At 35.2% G+C, this 24,789-nt stretch overlaps 1 protein-coding gene across 1 annotated transcript in view; it reads left to right on the forward strand.

Annotated features, from left to right (window-relative positions):
• Positions 1-24,134, forward strand: part of LOC101735978 (trace amine-associated receptor 1) — a 46,549-nt gene extending 22,415 nt beyond the window's left edge. The window contains exons 2-9 of the mRNA XM_004932613.5: positions 14,972-15,365; positions 15,717-15,842; positions 17,298-17,414; positions 18,750-18,889; positions 20,189-20,357; positions 21,337-21,465; positions 21,548-21,673; positions 21,752-24,134. Coding sequence (XP_004932670.4) covers positions 15,144-15,365; positions 15,717-15,842; positions 17,298-17,414; positions 18,750-18,889; positions 20,189-20,357; positions 21,337-21,465; positions 21,548-21,673; positions 21,752-22,225 — 1,503 coding nt within the window. The 5' untranslated portion in view covers positions 14,972-15,143 and the 3' untranslated portion in view covers positions 22,226-24,134. The remainder of the gene's footprint in view (positions 1-14,971; positions 15,366-15,716; positions 15,843-17,297; positions 17,415-18,749; positions 18,890-20,188; positions 20,358-21,336; positions 21,466-21,547; positions 21,674-21,751) is intronic.
• Positions 24,135-24,789: the final 655 nt, after the last annotated feature.

The raw sequence follows: 24,789 nt of genomic DNA on the forward strand, positions 1-24,789 counted from the left end.
ATTCCGTTACATACTAACATACGTATGAAACTAATAAAAGCGTATTAAAAAATAGAACTTAACAATTATGCATTTTCAATTTAATACTTTCACAAATGAAATTAAGATAGCTTTTGTGCTCTGTTCATATAGGTGGGATCGTTCGATTAGGTTTAGTTTAAAGCCAGCTTTCCTTGGAAATTCAGAGTGAAAGTAAATCAATGGAGGAAAGTAGGACATTATGGAAGGGCTAATTTCTCCAATTCTCTTTTTAAAATGGCAGCTTCCACGAGTGGACACAGTTTATCAGTGCCAGGAATTTAAAATGTTGGAGCGGATTTCTTCTTCTAATTTTGGGATGAAATTCTCATCACGGTGTATCTTGAGCCTTATGATAATAAGTTCGTTTTCAACAAAAAATACAAGGTCAAACAAAGATTACAAGGCCTCAGCATTAGGCAGGGCCTTGATTGTTTCCCTTATATTCTTATTTCCAAAAGCTCCAGTGACTAATCACTTAGGTAAGCAAATGTCAGCTGCGTTCGAAAATAAAAAGTAGAAAAAACAAGTTCAGAATATGGAAGATAAAGAAATAGTATTCGGTACACATTTCAAAAAGTAGAAAAAACAAGTTCAGAATATGGAAGATAAAGAAATAGTATTCGGTACACATTTCCCGCCACTCACACTCCCCACTATAACTCCTGTGTATTTACGATGTACAGCGGTGACCGTAAAAAAAGGCTGAACGATGAGACGTGGGCAGCTCGAAGGAATTCGAATTTGTCTTAAGTCGACGAATTTAATCAGAAGACAATGGGAATAAAGAATAATAGGAATTAAGATTCCAACTCCTAGTATAGCAGGGGTCAATAAGACTTAAAGATGGAGTAGTAGTTTGAAGTGACAGGCGTTGCGTAAGCTTACCGCGTTAATTTAATATTTCAAGAATTCAAAAAATAATTATTCTTCCTTTCCGATATTCTTCAACATGTAACTTCAACAGCCTTACAATTTAAAAAGTTTTCAATATTTCTTTTGGACTGGTAAAATGTTTTTGTAATTACCATGGATTTAATGCAGTAAGCTAGAAAATATTGTTTGTTTAAATTAGGTGGGTTTTTTTCAAGTAAAACTAATTTGTTCTTTTATATTACATAACACTCCGAACGACTAGTTTCAGTTGACAGACTTATTTAATATTTACACACATCTTCGAGTGAAATCAAGAAAAAAAATCATATATTCATATTCTGCTAGAATTTCTTCGGTGTATATTTACTTAGTCGTCTGTAAATATATGAAAACCAAATCATACTTTATTTTGAGTTCCATTTCATTTCCCTTCGTCTGGCGTGAGATTCGTTTATACCATGAAAGCTGTAGAGCGATAATTTGAATCATTGGAGCATCGTAGCTTAGGTCGAACTACGTGATCCTATGCGGCTTTAGGATCAGATATCACCAGCTGAAAATCACCGGAAATTGGTGATTTCCCCAGGTACGATTCAGGTCATTATTGCATGAGTTTATCGAATTTCTAGTTCATTAGCACGCCGTACTGTCACGTAGACTTTAAACGAATTATGTCCTTGCGATATCTACAGCATCAGTACACATTATGAGAGTTAAAGCAAGTGACGTCGATTCGCGCTAAGTACACGCCATTAGGCTGGCCTGCCTCACACTATCCAGTGCTTCCTTTGTGACGTTCAAAGACAAACGAGAGTGATCACACTAAGCGAATGGACACCTACGCTCTACGTTTTATCTCGAGATATTTAATTGAAATACCACCGAAGTTAATTTATCAAAGTTTTTTTCTTTTACTACTACTAGACTTGATTTATGTGCAGATTCGATTTTTGATTTGCTAGCGTTTCCACAAGACAAAGTTTTTTTATTTTTTTTTATTGCTTAGATGGGTGGACGAGCTCACAGCCCAGCTGGTGTTAAGTGGTAACTGAAGCCCATAGACATCTACAACGTAAATGCGCCACCCACCTTGAGATAAGTTCTAAGGTCTCAGTATAGTTACAACGGCTGCCCCACCTTTCAAACCGAAACGCATTACTGCTTCACGGCAGAAATAGGCAGGGTGGTGGTACCTACCCGTGCGAACTCAGAAGAGGTCCTACCACCAGTCATAGATGTAATTTCACTGGAGCGGTTGTAACTATTTAGTAGGTCCTTAGTTTATTGTACTGTAGTTTATTTTATTCGATAAGATTAGGCCGATTCGCATGACTGGCTTGTGGTTGATAAAACAAAGGCGATTTTATGTCATATTTAGGAATCTCGTATACACATGACCGTATAATGACTATAATAAAATGATATCAGCCTTTTCATTAGTTTAGAGATATGCAAATGTCGTTATTGATTTTCCATCACGTAACGAGAAAGAGAACATTCCAGAGTTGGATATGATGTCTTAACACATTCGAGTAATGCTGTACCATTTGAAAATACTTTCTCTATTGAATTTACTTTTGTTGCCGTAAATATTCAGAGAAGTTCTTGATTCAACTGATACCTAGGGCACTGGGGTATCGATTACATTCTAATATCGGTTCTACTAACTCTACTAACTCGAACGGAGATGGATTAGACGGCTTCACAACACTGATGTGGGGGTCAGAAGTAGCAACGTCGATGGCTTACTCAATAATGAAAATACTGACTAATATTCGGAAAAATATTAAATAGATTAAATATGAAATCCAGTCTGTATAGCCCGTGTTTTATTAGATATGATTTACAGATTAAATTAGCGAGTGTTTAGTTTACATTTTAATAGACTCGGCGTTTGAATAATTATTCTAATTGAGTTAAATTTTATTATCAAGCTATTCAGAGGAATATCTAACAAATGGATAGCTGGGAAAAATGGCAAAAATTAAGTTAAGATTCGACCAAATATTATAATACTCGTACAATACGAATATTATTTAATTTATTTAAAATAAGTATAATAATGTGAATACCTTCACACACCTTGACAGCTGAGGTCTCAATTTTATAACAATTACGCAATTTATAATTTATGGTTTTTTACTGGTGGTAGGACCTCTTGTGAGTCCGCGCGGGTGTGTACCCCCGCCCTGCCTATTTCTGCCGTGAAGCAGTAATGCGTTTCGGTTTGAAGGGTGGGGCAGCCGTTGTAACTATACTTGAGACCTTAGAACTTATATCTCAAGGTGGGTGGCGCATTTACGTTGTGGATGTCTATGGGCTCCAGTAACCACTTAACAACAGGTGGGCTGTGAGCTCGTCCACCCATCTAAAATAAATAAAATAAAAAAATAAAAAAGCCTGTATTTCCTTATCCTGCACTTCTTTCATTTGAAATGTGGTATTTATTTGTTAGTGTTTAGTTAGTTATTAATGCTTATTGTCTAAATGTTAGTACGAGTTAATTTTTCTTATTGGATATGGACCCCTCATCTCGGGTGAAGGCCTCCTCCAGTCCTTTCCACTGATCTCTGTCCTTGCCGATCGTTTGCCAGTCCTTTCCTATTATTTCGATTATGTCGTCAGCCCATCGTCTTTTCGGTCTTCCTACCCTTCTTTTGCCAATTGGCCCTTTCCAGATTGTAGTGTTGACTGTCCACCTGGTGTCTGTGTATCTCAATACGTGACCTGCCCACTGCCATTTCAATTTTAGAGCTTGTGTGAGGGCATCTGTTATCTTTGTTTTCTGTCTTATTACTTTGCTCCTGACTTTTTGAATTTTTCTTATGTTTAGGATACTTCTCTCCATAGCTCTTTGTGTTGTTGTAATTCTTTGTTTTGCTCTTGTCGTGTATACCCAAGTTTGGCAGCCATACAGTAGACAAGGCAGTATACAGGTGTCTAATACAGTTTTCTTAAGGTTTATTGAGTAGTCTCCTTTTAAAATTTCTCTGAGTGACCAAAATTTCTTCCAGGCTATGTTTGTTCTTCTTTCAATTTCGTCTTCATTGTGCGTTTTTAAAAAAGATATTTGTTTGCCTAGGTAGATGTAACTGTAGACATATTCTATAGTTTTTCCTTTTACATTGATGGGTCGTTCTATGCTGTTTGTCATGATTTTGGTTTTTGTAGCATTCATCTCTAATCCTATTTGTGAGCTCGCTTGAATAAGAGAGCGGAGCATATCTTGTAATTCATTTGCTGTTTCAGACAGCATAACTATGTCGTCCGCAAATCTGAGATGGCTTAGATACCTGTTGTTTATTTTTATACCTCTATTTTCCCAGTCTGTGTTTCGAAATACATCTTCTAGAACGGCGATAAACAGCTTAGGTGACAGGGGGTCCCTCTGTCTGACTCCTCTTTCAATATTAATTGCATCACCTCTAGATTCTAGCTTCACATAACTTATGCTGTTGTTGTATATATATTTTATAATATTTATATATTTCGAATTTATGTTTAATTTCTTTAGTGATTTCCATTATGCTGTCAAAGGCTTTGCTGTAGTCGATAAAACCTAGATAGAGTGGCTTATTAAACTCTTCGTATTTTTCTATAACTTGTTCTAGTGCCTGTATATGGTCTAGTGTGCTAAACCCAGAACGAAAGCCAGCTTGTTCTATTGGTTGTGCCTTTTCAATCTCTTGTGTTATGCGTTTAAGAATTATAGATGAGAAGATTTTGTATATATTTGCCAGTAAGCTAATTGGTCTATAGTTGTTGATATCGAGGGGGTTTCCTTTTTTATATAGTAATATGATGTCCGACGTGCACCATTGGATTGGTACGATTTCAGCTTCTAGTATGAGATTGAATAATTCTGTGAGAGGCTTAAGTAAAACTGGTGCGCCTATTTTCAGAGCTTCATTGGTTATTGCGTCGGGACCAGGACTTTTATCTGATTTTAGATGCTTCAGCTGCGCGTATGTATCTTTTTCTTCTATCGGTCTAATTGTTTCCGTGTTATAACAGTTGTGTGAATCGTTGGCTTCCTTGATGGTTTTATTTTTGTTTTTGTATAATTCTTGGTAGAAAGAAGTTGCCTTCTGTACGATTTCTTGTCTTGTTGTAATTTCTTTATGTTGGCCTTCTAGTTTTTGTATCCAAGTTTTTCTTAAGTTTAATTCTTTAAATGCTCTCTTTGTGCTTCGGAATTTATTTAAATTTTCTGTTATTATCCTTTGCCTGTGCTTACTATAGTCTCTTTTAATCGCTTTGCTAGTTTCCTTATATATTTTGCTTAGTTCTTTCTTTGTATCAGCATCTTTATTCTTTCTTAGAGTTAATTCACTGCGTTTGTTAATTAAGGCTAGTGTTTCTTCGCTAAATATTTTGTGTCGTTTTTCTTTTTTTGTATTGTTTTTGCTAGTTAAACTTTTTGTTATAGCTATTTCTAGCGCATCATAGTAAGATTGAACGTTTCTGGTATCTGCTAGTTTGGTTTCGATGTTCGATTTGAGGCTGTCTATGTAGTATCTTGTTTCTTCTTCATTTTTTGGGATTTTTGGTGGTGGTTTAAAGCCTTTTCTATTTTTTTTTCGCTTGACTCAATAGAACTGTTGCTCTAAGTAGTCTATGGTCTGTTTGGAACTTTACGTTGTTGAGAACTTCATAATTTTGGACTATTTTTGGGACATTTGTCATTATGTAGTCGATTTCGTTTTTAACTTTTTCGTCTGGTGACTTCCAAGTCCATCTTCTGCTGGGTCTTTTTTTGAAATAAGTGTTGATTATTGCTAGTCTATATTCCAATGCATATTCTAGCAGTCTTTCGCCTCTTTCGTTTCTTTGGCCTAGCCCGTACTGTCCCATGACGAGTTTTTCTTCTTTTTTGGGTTGCCCTATTTTTGCATTGAAGTCTCCTAATATTATGATTTTCTCATTGGATAGTGTATGAGCTTTTTTCAGATCATTGTAGAATTTTTGTATTTCTGTATCGTCTGATTTTTCCGTGGGTGCGTATGCCTGAATTATAGAAATGTCTAGTTCGCCAAAATTCATTTGAAGTAGCGCTACTCTCTCCGAAATGCCAGTGAAGTTAGTTATATTGTTTTTCCATGCCTTTTTTATTAAAAATCCGACTCCATACAATCCCTTTGTTTCTCCTATATAGCAGAAAACATAGTCTGAATACTCTTCTATGTGGCAGCCCATTTTTCTTGTTTCTGAGAGTCCTAGTATGTCGCATTTTATATCTTTCAATGCATTATTGAGTTCTAAGTATCGGTGTATTGATGACAGAGACCTGACATTATAAGTTCCAATTTTTATACAATTCTTAAAGTCTTTGTTCAGTTTAGTGGTTTTTTGTTTTTGTGGTTTTCCTGGAGGGTTGTGGTCGTACTCTTCCACGGGGACCAGCCGGCTTGGAAGATGTCGTCCACCCATCTAAGCAATAAAAAAAGCGGCTTTGATAGTTATTAAATGATGCCATTCCATCATTGCGGAACTCATTCGTGGAAATGAGTTAAGTACGTAACTTCATCAGAAAAATCGGTAGCTGCCTGTGAGGTCTGAACACCGGCACAATGGCATCGATTGATATAAGTACATCAGGCGTCTTACCCTTTAGGCCACGACGACTTCAAGAGTGTTCGCCCATTGATCGAAAATAAACTATAATCACCAACACTTCAAGCTTCAAATTGATTTAATTTTGTACATTTTTTCTTTTGTATTATGTGATTTTGTAAAACTACAAAAAAATCTCTTTTCTAGCTTTTTATTCATTACACATAAGGTTTGATAATATGTATACTAAAAATATTTTATACTAAAAATATTTAGTTTGGAACGAAAAAAATACGCTTTGATATAAAACCGAGCTAAAACTTTAAATAAGTACATATTTTGTCTAATTTGGCCTTGTCAGGATATTAGGTCAAAGTAATAAAATTTTCATTGTTTCAAATAGGAGTGAAAATTTCAAGTGAATCGGATGTCTTGAAGTTGCCAAAAATTAAATTAAAATATTCCGTTACATGTTTTTCCTCTGACTATTTATTAATATACATATAATTTTAATATTTTTTTTAATAACATCATCAACGTAAAACTATACCGTTAGATTTTATAAATAGTTAACACATAATATTGATAAAAAAAAATCTTAATATGAGTAATGTTTTGATTGCCAACGATGTCATGTCAATGTCGACTAATGTACTAGCAATTTCATTTAATCATAAATGCTGTCGATGGTTCTTAGCGTAAGTCAAATACGTTTTAACTTCAAAACTAATACCTCACTTGGATTTGCATATTACGTTTACTATACGAATACTTATAGTTCAAACATCAAGACTAATAAATAACATTTGCTACTGTTTTTATACATATCTTTGTGATTTGATGACAATGATTAAGGTAATAAAAATAAAAACGTTACGTTTAGAACATTCATTGACAATCTTTTAATGAATCTATTATTATTATAATGTTTTTTATTGCTTAGGTGGGTGGACGAGCACACAGCCTACCTGGTGTTAATTGGTCACTGGAGCCCATAGACATCTACAACGTAAATGCGCCACCCACCTTGAGATATAAGTTCTAATGTCTCAGTATTGTTACAACGGCTGCCCCACCCTTCAGACCGAAACGCATTACTGCTTCACGGCAGAAATAGGCGGGGTGGTGGTACCTACCCGTGCGGACTCACAAGAGGTCCTAATACCAGATTACGATTTTATCAAGTTGAAATTTATTATTTTGAATTGAATTCGTGAAAGATACTGAGTTAATAATAATTGCACGAAAAGAGACCTGTCTACAGGAGAACAACAATCTGTGACGTTCTTACACAGTGCAGATTCAGCGCCATTTTATTTTATGTCTTCTAAATTCGATCGTAAAACTTTTTTATTTGTCGATTATCTTACTTCTGATGATTGTCTACTTCTACGCTTAACGATTTGTTTATATTCTTTGATTTTCTCACGGGTATACGAAATAGCAATGGTCATAATATCCTTCATAGTGTTACGGAGGTATGAATTTTGTTTGAATTTGTAGTCGTCGTGGCTTAATAGAAAAGACACCCGGTATCAAATGTATGAATTGTGAGTAAATTATGAGTGGTTACCATTGCTCATAGATGTCAGTAATACCAGGGGTACAACCAAGCCTCTGCCTGCCATCCACAGATCCAGAGTCCACAGATCTAATTTGAAGAAAGACATGTCATAGCATTCAGGAAACATCGAGGAGAGAAGTTCATTTCAAAGCTGGATGATACGTGGCAGAAAAGTTCACTGTGCCACCACCCTACCTATATGCGTCTGCCGCGTATCAATAATACATTTCGATTTGAACGTTGGAGCAACCATTGTTCTATAGAACTGAGTTTTGGAACTCATGTTTCAAGGTGGGCAGGTATTTACGTTGTTGATATCCTTACTTAATATTAGGACGTGGGCCATAAGTTCGTCCGTCTAACTATTGGTAAAAAAAACAATGAAAATATTATTCATTAAAAGATATTTCCGTATTTGACCAACCATAAAAAAGTTCTATTCAGAACAACTCATCATAAAAATATTAGGTACTCCCATACGAGTTAGCCGAACCGTGGGAAATGTTGTTTTTCCAAATCGTGCCTGTTCTAAACCAACTATTTCTTGTAATACGGAATAAGCTGACCGAGTTAACTTCACCATTTACTTGCGAAGTTTTCCCTTTATTGCTCTGTAATGGGAGATAAGATTTGTATTAGCTTGTGTATCTGATTTGGCAAACAGCAGTATCGGATAGACTATTACCTATTATGGTAACTACATTTACCCTATTACGGTTGCTTCATTGGATAAATTGTTCGGTTTTATCAATAAAATTGTTTGTTGTCACAAGTTTAATGTTTCATGTGATCATGCCATTATAGAAACCTCTACTAAGAACATTTTATTTTATTGTGGATTAATCTTACCGCTACTGTATATAGTCATTGGTTACACGACCCTATAGAAAATCTGAACAGAAATGCTGGTGCTCGTATAGACATAAGAGAGGAAACTTTAATTGAAACTATCAGTTATGATAATTGTCTGTTCCGGCAGCTAATCACTAGATTCATCCAGAGTATTATTACAGTGACCTTTGTGGTAGTATTAGTACTGTAATATTGGTAATACAAGAGTCCGCAAAGGTTGGTAACATCATCCCATTGGCTTAATTTTTATTGAAAAGCCATTATGCGATTAGTATGATGGATAGGATAAATGTTATTTGAATGTAATCGAGACTTAAACTGATCTGGTGTGAAGTGGTTATACCTTTTTAGGATAAAGTGTTTCCTTTAATCGCTTGCTAATAAGCAGATCATAAGATTCATCAAGCACGTCCTCACGAATCCATCAGATCCAGTAACTCTTGCATTAGACGTCTAGCTCTAACAACTCTAACACTAGGAGCAGGCTTAGGGACCCTGGTAACGGTACTCGTTGAATTCGGCAAAAAGTTCGACGTGCAACTTAAACTAAACTTCAGCCCGCTGAGTTTTTAGTCGAATCTTCTCAGCGGCTCCCAATTCCAATCCGGTACCAGATTCATTCGCGAAGCAGCTGCTCTTGAGTTAGGTCTCCTTTGAAGGCGTTTGGGTAGCCGTTAGCAAATCCCAACCCTCCTGGCTGAGCCCGTGCTCGCCCATCTATCCCTGTGCAACTGGAAATGCCTCTGCGCCACCGGTAATCCTTCAAACATAAACAAAAAGCTTAGAGCTCTTTAAGTACCGCAACTCTATCAAATATCAAATAGCTTACTTAGCTCCGAAAACATATATAATAATTTTAATATGTATTTTTAATTGGATAGAAATTTTCAAACAAAACATACGAGAGTTATTGGAATCCTAGACAAAGCTTTTCACTTAACGTAATTTCCAAGATAATCTACAAGTTTGAGTTAATTCGTTTGAACAGACCTTTCTTTGTTGTACTTATTAACATAGCCTTTTATTTTCAAAAATGTTTTGGCTTGATGATACAAGCAAATCGTTACCTGCTAATGAGAAATTCACAAGAATACTATTCTGTAAACTAAAAGAAAATGACAAAAGATTTTAATCAGCGAGCACATGAACCCAAAGAACTGTAATAAAGCCGAAATCCTACATCGAGGCACAAAGACCGAAATAATTTTTGTTGCATACAAACCCACAACAAGACTTGTCCTCGACGGACTTGGCCGTTATGCCAAGTTCTCGGTGAAGCCAAATGGGTTAACACATCTCTGACCTATTTTGTTTTAGGATATCCAATATATTGCCGTGTATTATGATCGTATATTATTTTTTGATTACAATTATGATTTCCTTAGAGTCATTCTGAAACACCCCGTTCATTGATTTACTTACGACGTTCATTGATTTACTTACGACTGGTAAAACAACTTGAATATATGCTCAATCAACTTGAATCGACTATTTTTTACATTACTATTGAAATTACTACTCACGCTTTCTGACGAATGCTGACGAAGTGACGGCCCATCTGGTTTTTTTATTTTTTATTGCTAAGATGGGTGGACGAGCTGACTGATCACCTAGTGTTAAGTGGTCTCCGGAGTCCATAGACATCCCTAACGTAAATTCTGCTACCCATCTTGAGATGTGAGTTCTAAGTCTCAGTTTTCAGTACAACGGCTGCCCCACCCTTTAAGCTGAAACGCATTACAGTTTCAAGCAGAAATAGGCAGGGTGATTGTGTTTACCCATGAGGCCACACAAGATGTACTACCGCCAGTAACATTAAATAAAATATTATGTATTAGACGATTGCAATGAATAATCCAACAGGGGTTATAGTACAATATTAGATTACAAGGCACAATAGTATCTACGTTATAAATGTTTTGAGTTTTAACAATTAAGCTAGTGGCCAGACTGCGGTAATTACAATTTGTAAAATGTACCAAATTCCGTCAATATTGAAAAGATAACAATTCCTTAATGTCATTCAGAAAGATCTGCACAATAAACCTAATATTTTAGAAACAAAACAAAGAACAAAGTTACAAAAAAACCACTGGTGTTGAAAGAAAACGGTACAATGAATCGTGATTCGCGCTGTAGCTTTCACAGCGGGCGGTGCGGTTCGGCCAAAATATTCGATGAAGCTTCCGAAATGGCGACCAATTGACGCCCCGTGAGACTTGTTAATTAAATTGACCCATTTTAGATGAATTTTGGTGGGTTTTATAATCTCTTTAAACACAAAGGCCTGCGCGTCTTGAAAGGGAAATTTCTTAAAAAATTCAAAATTCTTTTTTATTTGATTATAAAATGTTTTATATTACTTAAAGCAATATATTATATTTGGTCTATGAAGCCGGCTAGTGTTGAATGTGTACTATAGTTATTTAATGTATTTCTCTATATTTAAAAGAAGATAGATGATAAAAGATTTTATGTGTATGCAGGCTTAAAATATATTTTTTAGTTGGAATACATTAAAAATTCCTCGGTAAAACTACTTTTTAGTAAAAGTGTCGATAGGTACCCGAAGAAATAAATATGTAGGACATGTCGATAAAAAAAAAAAAATTAAATTATGAAACTTTTTAAGGCGTTCACTCAAAGATATTTAATTCACTCTCTCTATTATTTAGGAATGCTTTTGTTCCGTGTAAAAGAAACGAGGTAAAAAATCTGTTAGCATTATTCGTTAGAGGGTGCATAATATAATATTGAAGCTGTGAAGGTCACTAAACTTTCCAAACATAAATGTTTTGATAGATACGGCATACATAAAAATGGATGTGGTGTACTTAAAAAATAAGTAAGTACTGTGTATAGTACATGCACGCAAGGGCATCAACATCTAAACGTCTAACTTGTTTTTTTTTTGAAGTGTGCCATCAAATTTAAAGGTCGCCCAAACTCCAGACGCGTCGTCGCCAAATGGACATTACGTCGGAGCGGACAGTTCACGTAGGTCACCGGCTTCAAACTTGTAACTATGTATAAGAAGTTTTGTTTTCTGAACAGGTTTCTTGCTTTAATAATGGATTAATGAAATTTTGAAGTACTTAAAATACTTAAGATTATATTAAATCAGTAGTTGTTCCTTGAAAATCGGACGGACTGTGATCCTTATCACCAAATAAAATTCAAAACATTTACAGCTCTTATAGAAGAAACTGCCTCTAATAATGCCTCGTGGTAATAAGTCTGTTCGAAATCGGATTGTAAAAATTAAAAATAAACGCATACATGAAACAACTTTGAAATAAAATGAAATTTTTAAAATGTAGCTCCTTATTTTACAACTAGGTCATGTACTATAATATAAGACAGGCTAACTTTTACATAAACAATTATGTAAATTTAATGCAAAATATTTTTATTCAAACCATAGCCAAAAAGAAGAAACTTTGCGAAGTTACCTTAGAAATAATTTGATTCGAATTTATTCGACGGTTGAAAATCTCTTATGGAAACACAGCTTCACCGGAAACTCATCGTATGCTTTTAAAATGCTTTTCATAAATTTCCCTTTTCTTTTAATTTGAAAGTAATATTTTTTTTCTTCTGAGGAAGCAAATTTATATTCTCTAATTAAATTCAAATTAGATTAAGATCTAATGGAACCAACGCATAGTCGTTGCCAACTACCTATGACGCGCTTTTACAAGTTATATGTATTTATATCTCGAAATTCGAAGAATGTGATTGGATATTCGCCCATTTGGGCATTAATTCGGAGATGTTTTTTTGTCAAATCTTCTAGGCTTATAAAATAGTTGAGTGTCTTCACAAGAAACTGAGCTAGTGTCTAAGATTTCTTAATACTTAGAATAGCAGTGGCAACCTCTTACAAGATTTTATAACAGAAAATTCAAATACGTCGCTATTTTTTTTATTGCCCTTGTAGGCAGACGAGCATACGGCCCACCTGATGGTGAGTGGTTACCGTCGCCCATGGACTTCAGCAATGCCAGGGGCACAGCCAAGCCGCTGCCTACCGCTTAATACTCTCCACAAGCCTCGTTTGAAGGAGGACATGTCATATATGTAGCGCTCGGGAAACACCGTGGAGGGGAGCTCATTCCATAGCCGGATTGTACGTGGCAAAAAAGACCTCTGGAAACGCACTGTGGATGACCGCAGTGGCTCCAGGTAGTATGGATGAGCTCTACTCCGGTGGCGTAAATAAAACAAGTTGATTCCATCTCTTAGGCCATTGAAATAGAAAAAACAGAACTCAAATTTTAATAGCGAAGATGTTTAGAGTCTCTAATATCTGCGATCCTTGTTAGGATCATATAGTGAAGATAAAAACTGAAGTCTAATAAACTGAATAACCAATGGATACTAAGCCTTAAATGTAGTTTTAATAATAATTTCCAAGTTCGAATTATATTGAAATCACAACTGCTTTATTTGAAGTAAAGAATAGTTTTAAAGTGAGGGCTTGAAGAAAAAAAAATTGGTGGAAACATAATACCGATAATGTGAACTCTTAACGTTTCATGCGACGTCATAGATGATTGATTCATTCTGATATAGGAGCTTTTGTCTAGGCGTTTTTCGAGAGACTAAAACACTTTATCTTAGTTTATCTAAAAAATAATAATATTATGTTATAAATAATTAGAAAATATGTGTGACACTATCCTCCTAAAGTCCTTAATGTTCGTTTTTAGTAGCAAAATATCTTTCTCTGCCTTTCTACCTAACTCCTTAAGTGGTGATGGTGCATGCTTCAAGAGTTATTATTACCGTCTAATCTTGTCTATCATGGATCTGTCACCTGAAAACGCTACCGCTAGAACTCTACAGGGTTGTTTTATAGAGTACAAAATTGTGTACTCTATGAAACGTATGAAAGAACTATGTACATTATATCAAAGGTCATGTACCTACGTTTATCGATTCTTTTCCGATAGTACGAGGTATTTCTATTATTCTACTTGGTAAAGAAATAAAACAACGAAATGTACTCTCAGAGGAAACGTGTGAAAAGATTTTCAGCCCGTATCCTGTCACGCACGACACTTCGCAGTACTTCGTATTTCTTTTATCACTTTAAAGTTGAGCTTCGGTTTGTTAACAAGTTTGCGAATGCGAGTAATGGTCTCCTACAAATTGGTTTCGCCTCAAGTGTTAGTCTTCAATTAAGACGCGAGATAGTGTTGATGAACAAAATTGAAGGTTAAAATCATGTTATAAATAAATTAGCGACGCTCACAAAACTCTGGTCAAGTCCTGAAGAAATGAAATACATCAGTTTGTTCAAAGAAGTCATTGGTAATCGAACTAATACACTGTGCCATAAGTTTTGAAGTGTTGAATAGCCATAAATGGTGACAACAAGCGCAACTTTCTATTGAATACGCGAACACTCACCATTAAATGGGTCGTGAGTTCTACTATCCTTTTACGTGATAAAATACCTCCTAACAAAATAATAATTATAATATAATCAAATATTGGTCAGTTGATTGCTTCTGATATTAATAGCTGCGCAAACACTAATTAATATTAGCTGTAGGTACATTTATTTCCTGTGTATTGCTGTCATATAGAAGCTATGTCATAGGCATAAGCATTGAAGTAACTCATATCTGAAGTCGGGCGATGGTATTATCAATGTGATCTTACATCGTAAACTTCTTGTAGAAAGTACTTGTATTACTCAAATTTGTTTTCGAAAACCCCGTCTCCAACACTTTCACTAATAATCCCAGCTTTCATGGGTAATGTCAATTTATCACTATAATCTTTGTTGCGAAGAGAGTAAAACTGATTCAGTAACCGGAGCTTAAAGCTTTTTCTATTTTACGAGCCACGTTTTTAACGCAACTGGAATACTTTATTGCCGTTAACACTCAATTACATTAGTTTCGTTTGTTTGTGTTGATATTGTGTGCTATTTTTTTTTATGCCCTTTTTGATTTATTTTTGTCTTCTTTCCGAAAAATATTTTAGTTTAATGAAATGAGGATGGGCCCAACAGTGCCCTACAACGAATTACTTAAGCTAGATATATTTTATGTTTAACTAATTAAATTTGTTAGCAATCAAAATTCATTGTTTCAGGTAAAACAGAACGGAGTTCAAGCAAGATATGAAGATAAATTCTCATTTATTAAAGCACATACTTAAGTGTTTGAATTCAATAAAATCGTAGACAAAGATTGTAGACAGTACAAAGTGAAGTCTAAATGCCTTATTCAAGAGAAGAGCGCGCTGCAGCTTGCATGCGCCGACTATGTTCGACTCGACGACAAAAGGCGCATTGCTGGTAGCGCCTTCTCTATCAAACAGTTCGTGCTGGATGAATGGCAAAGGTTGGCCTTCGACTCTACCAGCACCCGGAGACATCGTAAAGGCTTTATTCATTTTTGCACTCTCCACTTCAATTGTCCTTGGGAATCTCATCTTAATCTGCGTTATGAATAATCGACGTTACATCAAATATATTGGAAATCAGGTAGCAGAATGTGAAAAATAACTTGTGTAGATATTTTAAACAACTTTCAATATTTAGGTACCTAACAGCACAATCATAAAATTACACGATTACATTTTCTGAGAGTTCAAAATGTTAAATGTAACGTATATATATGTAAATTGTATTTTTTGTTGATGGGATTTTGTTTTTATTCACATTCACTGTTGTCTTGGTTAGAGCATTGGCTCATTGGTCAGGTTACTAATAAATAAACATATTATTATGGTAACTATTAAAATTACTGTTGTGGTTATCTGGACTATCAACAATATGTGTTTTTAACATTTACGAGGCTTTATAAAAGTTTCACGTGAATCTAAATATTTGCAGCCAAGATACCTGCTGACGTCACTCGCTCTGAACGATTTGTTCACCGGAATCTTGATAGCTCCAGTGGCTCTTCTGCCTGCCCTTTACAAGTGTTGGCCGTATGGCGAGATATTTTGTCAGATACAGGTAAGACTTTATCTGGGATGTTCATATTGCACAAATGTAAATTTTCTTTTTAAGCTATTGCATAGCTTCTAGCGCGGGCCTTGAGCGCGGCGACTGAATCAAGAAATTCCGTAACGAAAATAACCTGACACCCCTACTACGCTTGTGTAGTGTTTGTGAATAACCGCGCGGCCTGACGTCGCACTGCCGCATGCACATCATGGAAAGTCTGCCCATCTCTCCCTCGCGCGGTCTAGGTTATGAGTGTGAAGGGCACAGTTAATGTTTTGCTTTTGTTAATCTTTATAAATATAGCGTGGTCTTATTTTATTGTTCTTTTAATATTAAATTATTATTGTCGATTTATAATTGCATAAGTTGATAAAAAATGCTATGCAATAGCTTTACCGCGGTAGTCTCCGAGTGCCACACGTGTTTTTTTTAAAATATAGTTGAAAAATACATTGTCGACTATCCTAATACTGTGTTAAAATTAGCAGGCTTGTCAATTCCATGGTATTTCGACGTATTTAATAAGCAACATCATTATAAATATGATTTATATTTGAAGTAACAGAAACGAATGCATATTGCGTTACTGGAAATTTCCCTAATCTATTTAAGATGTAGTCGTAGCTAGACGTGGCTTTGAGTTCAAAACTTCGCTCAAACAAGAACCGTAGAGAAAACGAGGAAAGTTAACTACACAGAAAAAACTTCTCAATTGAAGTGCTAAAGTCAGACAGTAATCGGATTTTAAAAATCATTTAAATATAAATCAAATTCGCAACTAATTTGAAATCTGTTTATCATTAAATTCAATAAAGAGTAAATTCGTAAAATTAGTATTCATAAATGCACTGCTGGTAAGACCTCTTGTGAGTCCACACGGGTATGTACCACCGCCCTGCCTATTTCTGCCGTGAAGCAGTAATGCGTTTCGGTTTGAAGGGAGGGGGTAGCCGTTGTAACTATACTGATACCTTAGAACTTATATCTCAAGGTGGGTGGCGTATTTACGTTGTAGATGTCTATGGGCTCCAGTAACCACTTAACACCAGGTGGGCTGTGAGCTCGTCCACCCATCTAAGCAATAAAAAAAAAGAAGAAAAAAAATTAAATTAAATAAACAAAAATTACAAGAAACAATTCTATCGTGTTTATACTTGTAATTATTTGCCACTGGGTAATAAAGTCGTTGATGTTCCACAAGCGACGTACGACGCCTACCTAACAATAAAACCTTTGTAACTCGGCTACATTATCAAAATAATACGATGTCCCCTAATGGTTTATAGTGACCAAGCACAAAGTTGCTTCAGCATTGTGACTGATGAAACCGCTGACTTGTTCCTTAACGTTCCTTTGTTGTATCTGTACTTAGACCATTTAGAATCTCTGAAATGTTTCCTTGTTTTGTTAACGTAACCCGTTTCCCTATTTATTTGAGTTTAAAGGAAGAACTTTATTACCCAGGCTCTGTTGAGGGGAGCCGTGAGTCAACAAAACGCCGTTATTCTCGTCTGCATGGCGATTGACCGTTACCTTTATTTGTTACACCCGAATACTTATCATAAGCATTCCAGCAAAAAGGTGAGATTCTTATGATTTTTGGTAATGTACATATGTGTATGTGATTTGTGCAAAATTAAAAAATATGTCACAAGCCTATCTATTGTTACACAATCGCACTTTCTATTTTTAATAATAATCACAATTATTTTCTCGGTTAACTGGTAGCTTATGTATGAAAAGCTGTATTAGTTTGAGTATAAATCTAAATACGATTTAAGAGTTAGCGTGAAAAATGTTATTTTTGATTAAACTCAAAACTCAATTTAATCTAAAGTTTTTTCCGAAAGTATATTTTTAACGGGTAATGAATCTCATTCTAATCTAATGCCGAAAACATTTTACATGTGTTTTTTTTTGTTTTTGGTTTGGTAACCAGCGTGTTTTATAAATGGCAGTACAATATTGCAGTTCCTCCCTTAAATTATTTTAAGAAATAGACGACACGAATGTCTCATGATGCACAGATTTAAGTCTCAATTACAGTAGACCAACTAATTAAATCACAACGCGTAATTATTTCGTGGTGAATAGATTTATAATAAACTGAACTATAAGTTCCCAAGAAGAAACTACCAGGTCTTTGTTGCCTCAATAGAGCCATGAAATTATCACTGCGCCAGCCTACTATTTAGGCTACTACAAAAACACGGTGTCATTCAATCAAGAAATTCAACTTTGATGAAAGAACTAGATAAAGATAAAGAAGCCTTTATTAACAACCTTAATTCGTATTTAGGTACATACTATTAATGTAGATTTTTTAAACATTTGACATCGGCAAATATTGTTTTGATTTCGCGTAAGTCCCGGTCGTGGCATTTCCTCTTCAAGTAGTCTGCAACGGCTTTTATATCGTCTACCCACTTTTGGAACGGTCGTCCTTTTAATTTTTTCCCCTATCGAGGATACCACTCAGCTACTAGTAATTTAGCCCATTTTTCTGTTTTGCTTCTTATTAGATGACCTATCCATTTACACTTTAATTTTTAATTGTGTATGATACACCCACTATTTTAGTTTTCGTACGTAGATATCTTTTAATTTTATTTTATCCTTTCTTTTAGCATTTAACATGCTTCTCTCAATACTATGTTGGCGTGTCTGTAGGTTTTTGAGGTTCTTGTGAGTTAAAGCCCCGGGTCTGACACCCATAGGTCATAGTTGGAAGTATATTTGTATTAAATAATATGTACTTTGCTTTTGAGTGGTAGTGGAATAGACCCGTTTTTTGTTATTACTTTAAGAGACCAGTATCGCTTCCAAACAACTGTCAGAATGAAAGAACTAGCATACTTTAAATATCCTATGCTAAATACAGTATTTTTGTTATTAAAGAATTAATATTTGTTACAGGGTTGTGTTTTAGTCATAAGTATAACTTGGATACTCTCTGTTTCGCTGTTCGCAATCATGGTTTTGCCGAGATCCGGGTACTACTTCAACTCAACTGGGCTTATGGCTTGTGACGTGTTCCACAGTAGGGTTGCGTTCAGGTGCGTATCAACATAATAATAGCTCATACATAAATTGCGGTTCAAGTGACCTGGAATCTTGCTATTATCTTCGTATAGCGTATACCTAACTTCTTAGAAACTTTGCTGACATTTGTAACGTTTTTTATGTATTTGTAGATTATGCTGTGGCTCGATAGTTAGATTAAATTTTTTTCAAATATTGACTTACCTACCACGATGAGTTTTACACAACCCGCTACTATTTTTACTACTATCTTGTGGTGGGCTGTATAGTGCATTAAAAAGTGTAATCAAAAAGTACTTTAATGTACTGTAAGCCTGGAAGCGTCGTTTTGTGCCACCAACTTGCCTATATGCCATCTGTTTGTTACAAAGCCGTTGCAGTTTAAGCTATAGAAATGGAAATTTTTATCTGATATTTTAAGGTATACGAGGTATTTGCGTAGCGACGCTCATAGATTCCGGGAACAATTGAAGTCGTGAATTGAACAATTGAATTTTGAAGTCGTCATGGCCTAACGGATAAGACGTCCGGTGCATTCGTGTTGAGCGATGCACCGGTGTTCGAATCCCGCAGGCGGGTACCATTTTTTCTAATGAAATACGTACGCAACAAATGTTCACGATTGACTTCCACGGTGAAGGAATCATACATCGTGTATTAAAAATAAAACCCGCAAAATTATAATTTGCATAATTACTGGTGGTAGGACCTCTTGTGAGTCCGCGCGGGTGGGTACTACCACCCTGCCTATTTCTGCCGTGAATCAGTAATGCGTTTCGGTTTGAAGGGCGGGGCAGCCGTTGTAACTATACTTGAGACCTTAGAACTTATATCTCAAGGTGGGTGGCGCATTTACGTTGTGGATGCCTATGGGCTCCAGTAACCACTTAACACCAGGTGGGCTGTGAGCTCGTCGAGTGGACAATATAAGCAATAAAAAAAAATTAAAAATAAAAATTGGATTGCGTCGTCAGAGCTTTTGTGACCATTTGATACAAATAATAAATATATTAGAATTGAACCAGAAGAATAAGTCATTTTATTTATTGTTAACGAATGCAGTTATGTAATGAAGCATACAGAACATCTCGTAGAATGAATGTTATGACCGTTTTGAAGCCCACGTAATAAAACCAATTCCTATATCTTCTATTTTCATTTGGTTTGACATAGTCTTTGATCAATTCATCCTCACCATTCTCCTGCCCTTCTCCGTAACCTGGAGTCGGCGCAACATGTTTTCTTCATCCATACTCCCCATCATATAGCATTTCTTCGCTCACTTCATCAATTAATGAAATAAATATTTTTAGGATATTGTCATGCTGTGCCTATTATTTCCCTACAACAATGGCCTTAATGTACTGTTACGGGTCTGGATTTCACGTCAGTAAAACTAGGACCAAATGTGATGAGCCTATAAGACCTAATGGTGTACCCGTGCCGTGCACGAAAACAACACATGGCGATCACGAAATTGTGGTAAGATGTTGATTTGCATCGTCACTCTTAATATTTCTATGAGATGAACTATTTTGATGATTAAAATTTATATTGATGATTATATTTTGATGTAAATCAAAGTATTTTTAATTTAGTAGTAGTAATTAAAGTAATTTTTATACAATGGCAATTACAGGTTTCACTTGAATTCAAGACAAAAAAATGTATAGTTATCCAATAGCGTCCGGCAAGTTTTAATTAGAAGATTGTAATAAAATTATTATGGGATTCGATATACTGTAACTAAAGTAGTTTCACTGTATTTTTAGCTGTTTAGATCTTATGTGACATTGGGTTATCAAATGTTAAAGGTTCATTGTATCTTAATTTTTACGTTAGGTAAGAATCTGTAGTGAAATACCTCTAATAATAATCCTTATTACCGGAGCACTCAAAAAATGTATTTGATTTACGGTCTCATAAAGGAGAACATTCATTATTCAGATAGGGTAACTTTTTACATTGGAATCATAAATAAAATCTCGCTCGCGTAGTAATTGCATCAATATACAGAATAAGCTATTCCTTGTTCAATTTTCCTTTCTTTTTTATTCTACTTTGTTATTGATATTTTCACTCTTGTAAAAATGCTTTCAAAAACTGTATCTCATTTTTTCTTACCACACCCGTCTATTCCGTGGGGAGTGCTCAATCTAATTGTTTGAGATTATGCGGTCATGCCTTTTGGCATTGCACCATTGAATAAACTACTCTCCATGCTATTTCGCGAACATCATGACATGTCGTTTTTCAAATGAAGTTTGAACATAAGTGATGCTCCTGGAATTACTGATCTCTATAAACGACCGCAATCACTCAACGTCAGGTGGATGGCATATTCAATTGACGTGCAAGACAAACAAAAAATCTAAATTGTGATGAAAACCTAAGTACATATTATGTTCAATTTGAATAACATAAACTAAAAAGATTTAAAACATTTTGTAAAAATTCTTAGATACAAGCTCCTGTGAGACCTCATAGCGTCAGCACGTCCAGAACAATGGCCGCTATGTCTTTGGGTTTTATTGTGATGGTTACGCCAGCTACTATTCAGGAAGTTGTTGCGGCTTGTACTGGTTGCAAGGTATTTTTGTTTTATACACAGTTATAAATTAAATATTACGTTTTTAATATATAATTTACAGTTTATCCAATATTATTTACAGGTTCCACCTTCTCTGGACTTTATCGTGACGTGGTTGGCGTTGAGTAATAGTTTCTGGAATCCTTTCCTGTACTGGCTATTAAATGGACACTTTAGAAGAATCAGCAATGAGCTGTTACAATATTATGTAAGCAAAATCAAGTAAACACATAATTTATGTTAAGTATTTTATTATATTTAAATCTTGGTAATTATTGTTAAATAGGTATGCTGCAGGAGAACGAAACCTTTTCCTCAAAACTATGAAAAACGATCTGGATGCTGCGGTTCACCTATTCCATCTGATTTGAATTCAAAAGGTGAATTCGAAGGACTTGGAGAAAAGTATTGGGGTGAAATTTTGGAACGCACCGTTTCCTCAACATCTCTCCATGCTATTCAAAAAGCTTGCCACAGAGAGCACCCTCACCGATGTACAGGGTCCTTCAAAGGCTGCCCCACAAATGCTTGTAAATATGATCATAGATACTTTGAAGGGTACGGTCCCTCTGATTACCGGCATTTGGATAGATCAGCTTTTCAAATTGAATCATGTTCGAGACACTGTCGATTAAAAAATTCTGATTTTTGTTTGTTTAAACCGAGTCCAAGCCTGGACTGCGGACGATCGCGCTCTAACCTTAGTTTAGATGAGAGCAACTTTATTAAGACTTGTAACGGACGGCATCCGGAATTGTGAGAATACCGAAACTGCCCAGTTTTTGGGCATAGAAGTAATAGTATAGGTATGTATCCTGGAGTGGAGCACTTTAATTCGAACATTAAATGGAAATTTGATGATTCTAATGGTGTCGATGATGACATACATACTCTTGAACAGAATCTCGATAGGATACGTAGTCTCAGTCATGAACGAAGTTTCAACGCCTACGGACTCGGTGAATCAAATAATTTGCTAGAAGTAGAAGTGAATGATACAACAGAAGATGATTCTGATGAGAATAAAGAAATGAATGGATGTATTCGTGAATCTTGTGACACTGTGGCAGACGGACGACAAAATGAATATGGTGTTGTGAATAAATTTTCTCGAAATTCCTCATTGTCTAATAGAGAACTAGATGTTATTAAGGAGAGTTCTAGAAGCTCCAGTGACACGGAAGTGACATTAACTCGATGACTCGAGACGACACCGAGGGTTACTTTTGATAAAGCAGTGAATGTGGTTCACTTAGATTATTCATCAGAACAAAGACATCAGTGTGACCCAGAATGTGTGATGAGTGTTAGAAGAAACATATTGTAGTTAATATTTTTTGTTATTTCGTTAAACTAGTGATGTAGAATCTGTGGACCATTAGTATCTGGTCTTATTTGTGTGAACATTTCGGAGGTTTATTAAAGCCTTCAAAACAAGTTATTACGTGTCTGTGGGTAGTCTGAACAATGAAATTCTAGTATTCTATTTAATAATATTAGTACAGAAATTTATGAAAGATTATTTTAAAAATAAGGTTTATAACATGTACTTAGGTAAATGTGAATTTTATAATGATGTATATATGTAAGGTGAAGGTAACGATAAATAGTGATTAGAGCGACTAGAGATTTTGTGTCATAAAAAATCTTGCTCACGAAACAGTAATTTTAATGCTGTTAAATCTGAAAACTGTTTCAGGACTTAAATATATTGAGATATTTACACTTATATTAAAGCTCTTAAACAAACATAGCATACTGTTAATACTGCATTCAAAGACTTCTGGCCAAAGTTGTCGTCAATGTGTCTGAGTTCGAAAACAATTTAACTTATTGACTTACTTAGTGATGGCAGAGTGACTTTGAACATTCGGATTAGTACCACTATACGCATAATTGCTGCTGTCAAGTATTCATGTTTTTGATTCGAAGAGTGTTCGATGAAGTTCGACGAAATTACAATATTTCGATAAATTACAATACTTCGCTATCTCAATGTGGGTGGTTATATTCGTTCTTGGATGTTGGCGGAATTCACTATTACTTATTAATTAATGTGCCGTGAGCTTGTGGATAGTACGTAATCAACCTCATAATAAAATTTACTGTAGCGTATGCCAGTTGTAACTGGTATTGCTGTAACATTTTAACGTCAATGCAATGTTCTTAAGAATATTTAGGCAAAGATTCATAATTACTGTGATTTTTTCATTCGTTACATAACTTGAAGTTTTAGAGGGGAAAATGATACTGGGCTCATATTATAGTTGTTAATTTTTGTTTGTAAGAATTATTAATCAGATTAATGCACCAATTGTAGGCAGGAGTGCTAAATGGTTTGAACTGCAATCATCGACATTGAGGTAATAAATGACACTATGAGACCGACCTACATTATAATCTAGTTATACTGAGAACTAAAGTCGTATTTTGTGGAAACATAGTATATAATAGACATACTAATTAACATGCTATGATAGCTCCACAAATAATGTAAATAATAAGACTGTTTGATGGGAAAATTCTTGAAATTGATCTGAATCGCACAATCGTTTTCCTTGTATACCTACTGTATTAATATGTATAATTATTTGATTGATATTATTGTTGACGTCTAAAATAATGTTTAAGAAGCAGACGAGAATGATAATAAACTGTTTTAAATAAAATGTCTTTTGTTTAATTTATCCACAAAATTGTGCTTTTTGCAATACTTCGCCTCTCGCTTCAGTTATTTTTAGCCAGAACAAGAACCATATGAAAAGGCTACATTGCCCTGTATCTCACTATACTAATCATAAAATAATAGAGAAAGAGTAGAGAAAAGTGCAAGTACCACACACCGTGCACAGCTTTTGAATATATTATTATCAGACTTAGGTTATGGGGGGCCTTGCTATTTATTATTAATGCCAATATTAATTCGAAAAAAAAATAAAAATTGCGCAGACATTTCCGTTGGTTGCAACTATATTACTATAGCAAATTACTCCAAATTCAACACTTCCATTCCAGTATTTAGTATACCAACTACTGTTACAGTTATAAAAGGATTTATCAAACATTAACGTAGATATTCTCTTAAGAATATCTGGATAGGTGTCACAAGTAAGTCTATTTTCTTTGCGAAGCAGTCACGAGTATCGGTTGGAAGAGTGGACCAGCCCTTATACCTACAATACAATAAGACTTGGAGCATATGTTTTAAGACGAGTGGTGGTATTTACATTGTCATGTCCATGACATGCGGTAGGGTGAGCTCATTCACCCTACTATGCAATAAAAAAAATATTCATAGAATGGGTCTCCATATTAGCTACCTCT

This window comes from Bombyx mori, chromosome 23 (assembly GCF_030269925.1).
Source record: "Bombyx mori chromosome 23, ASM3026992v2".
Lineage (NCBI taxonomy): Eukaryota > Metazoa > Arthropoda > Insecta > Lepidoptera > Bombycidae > Bombyx > Bombyx mori.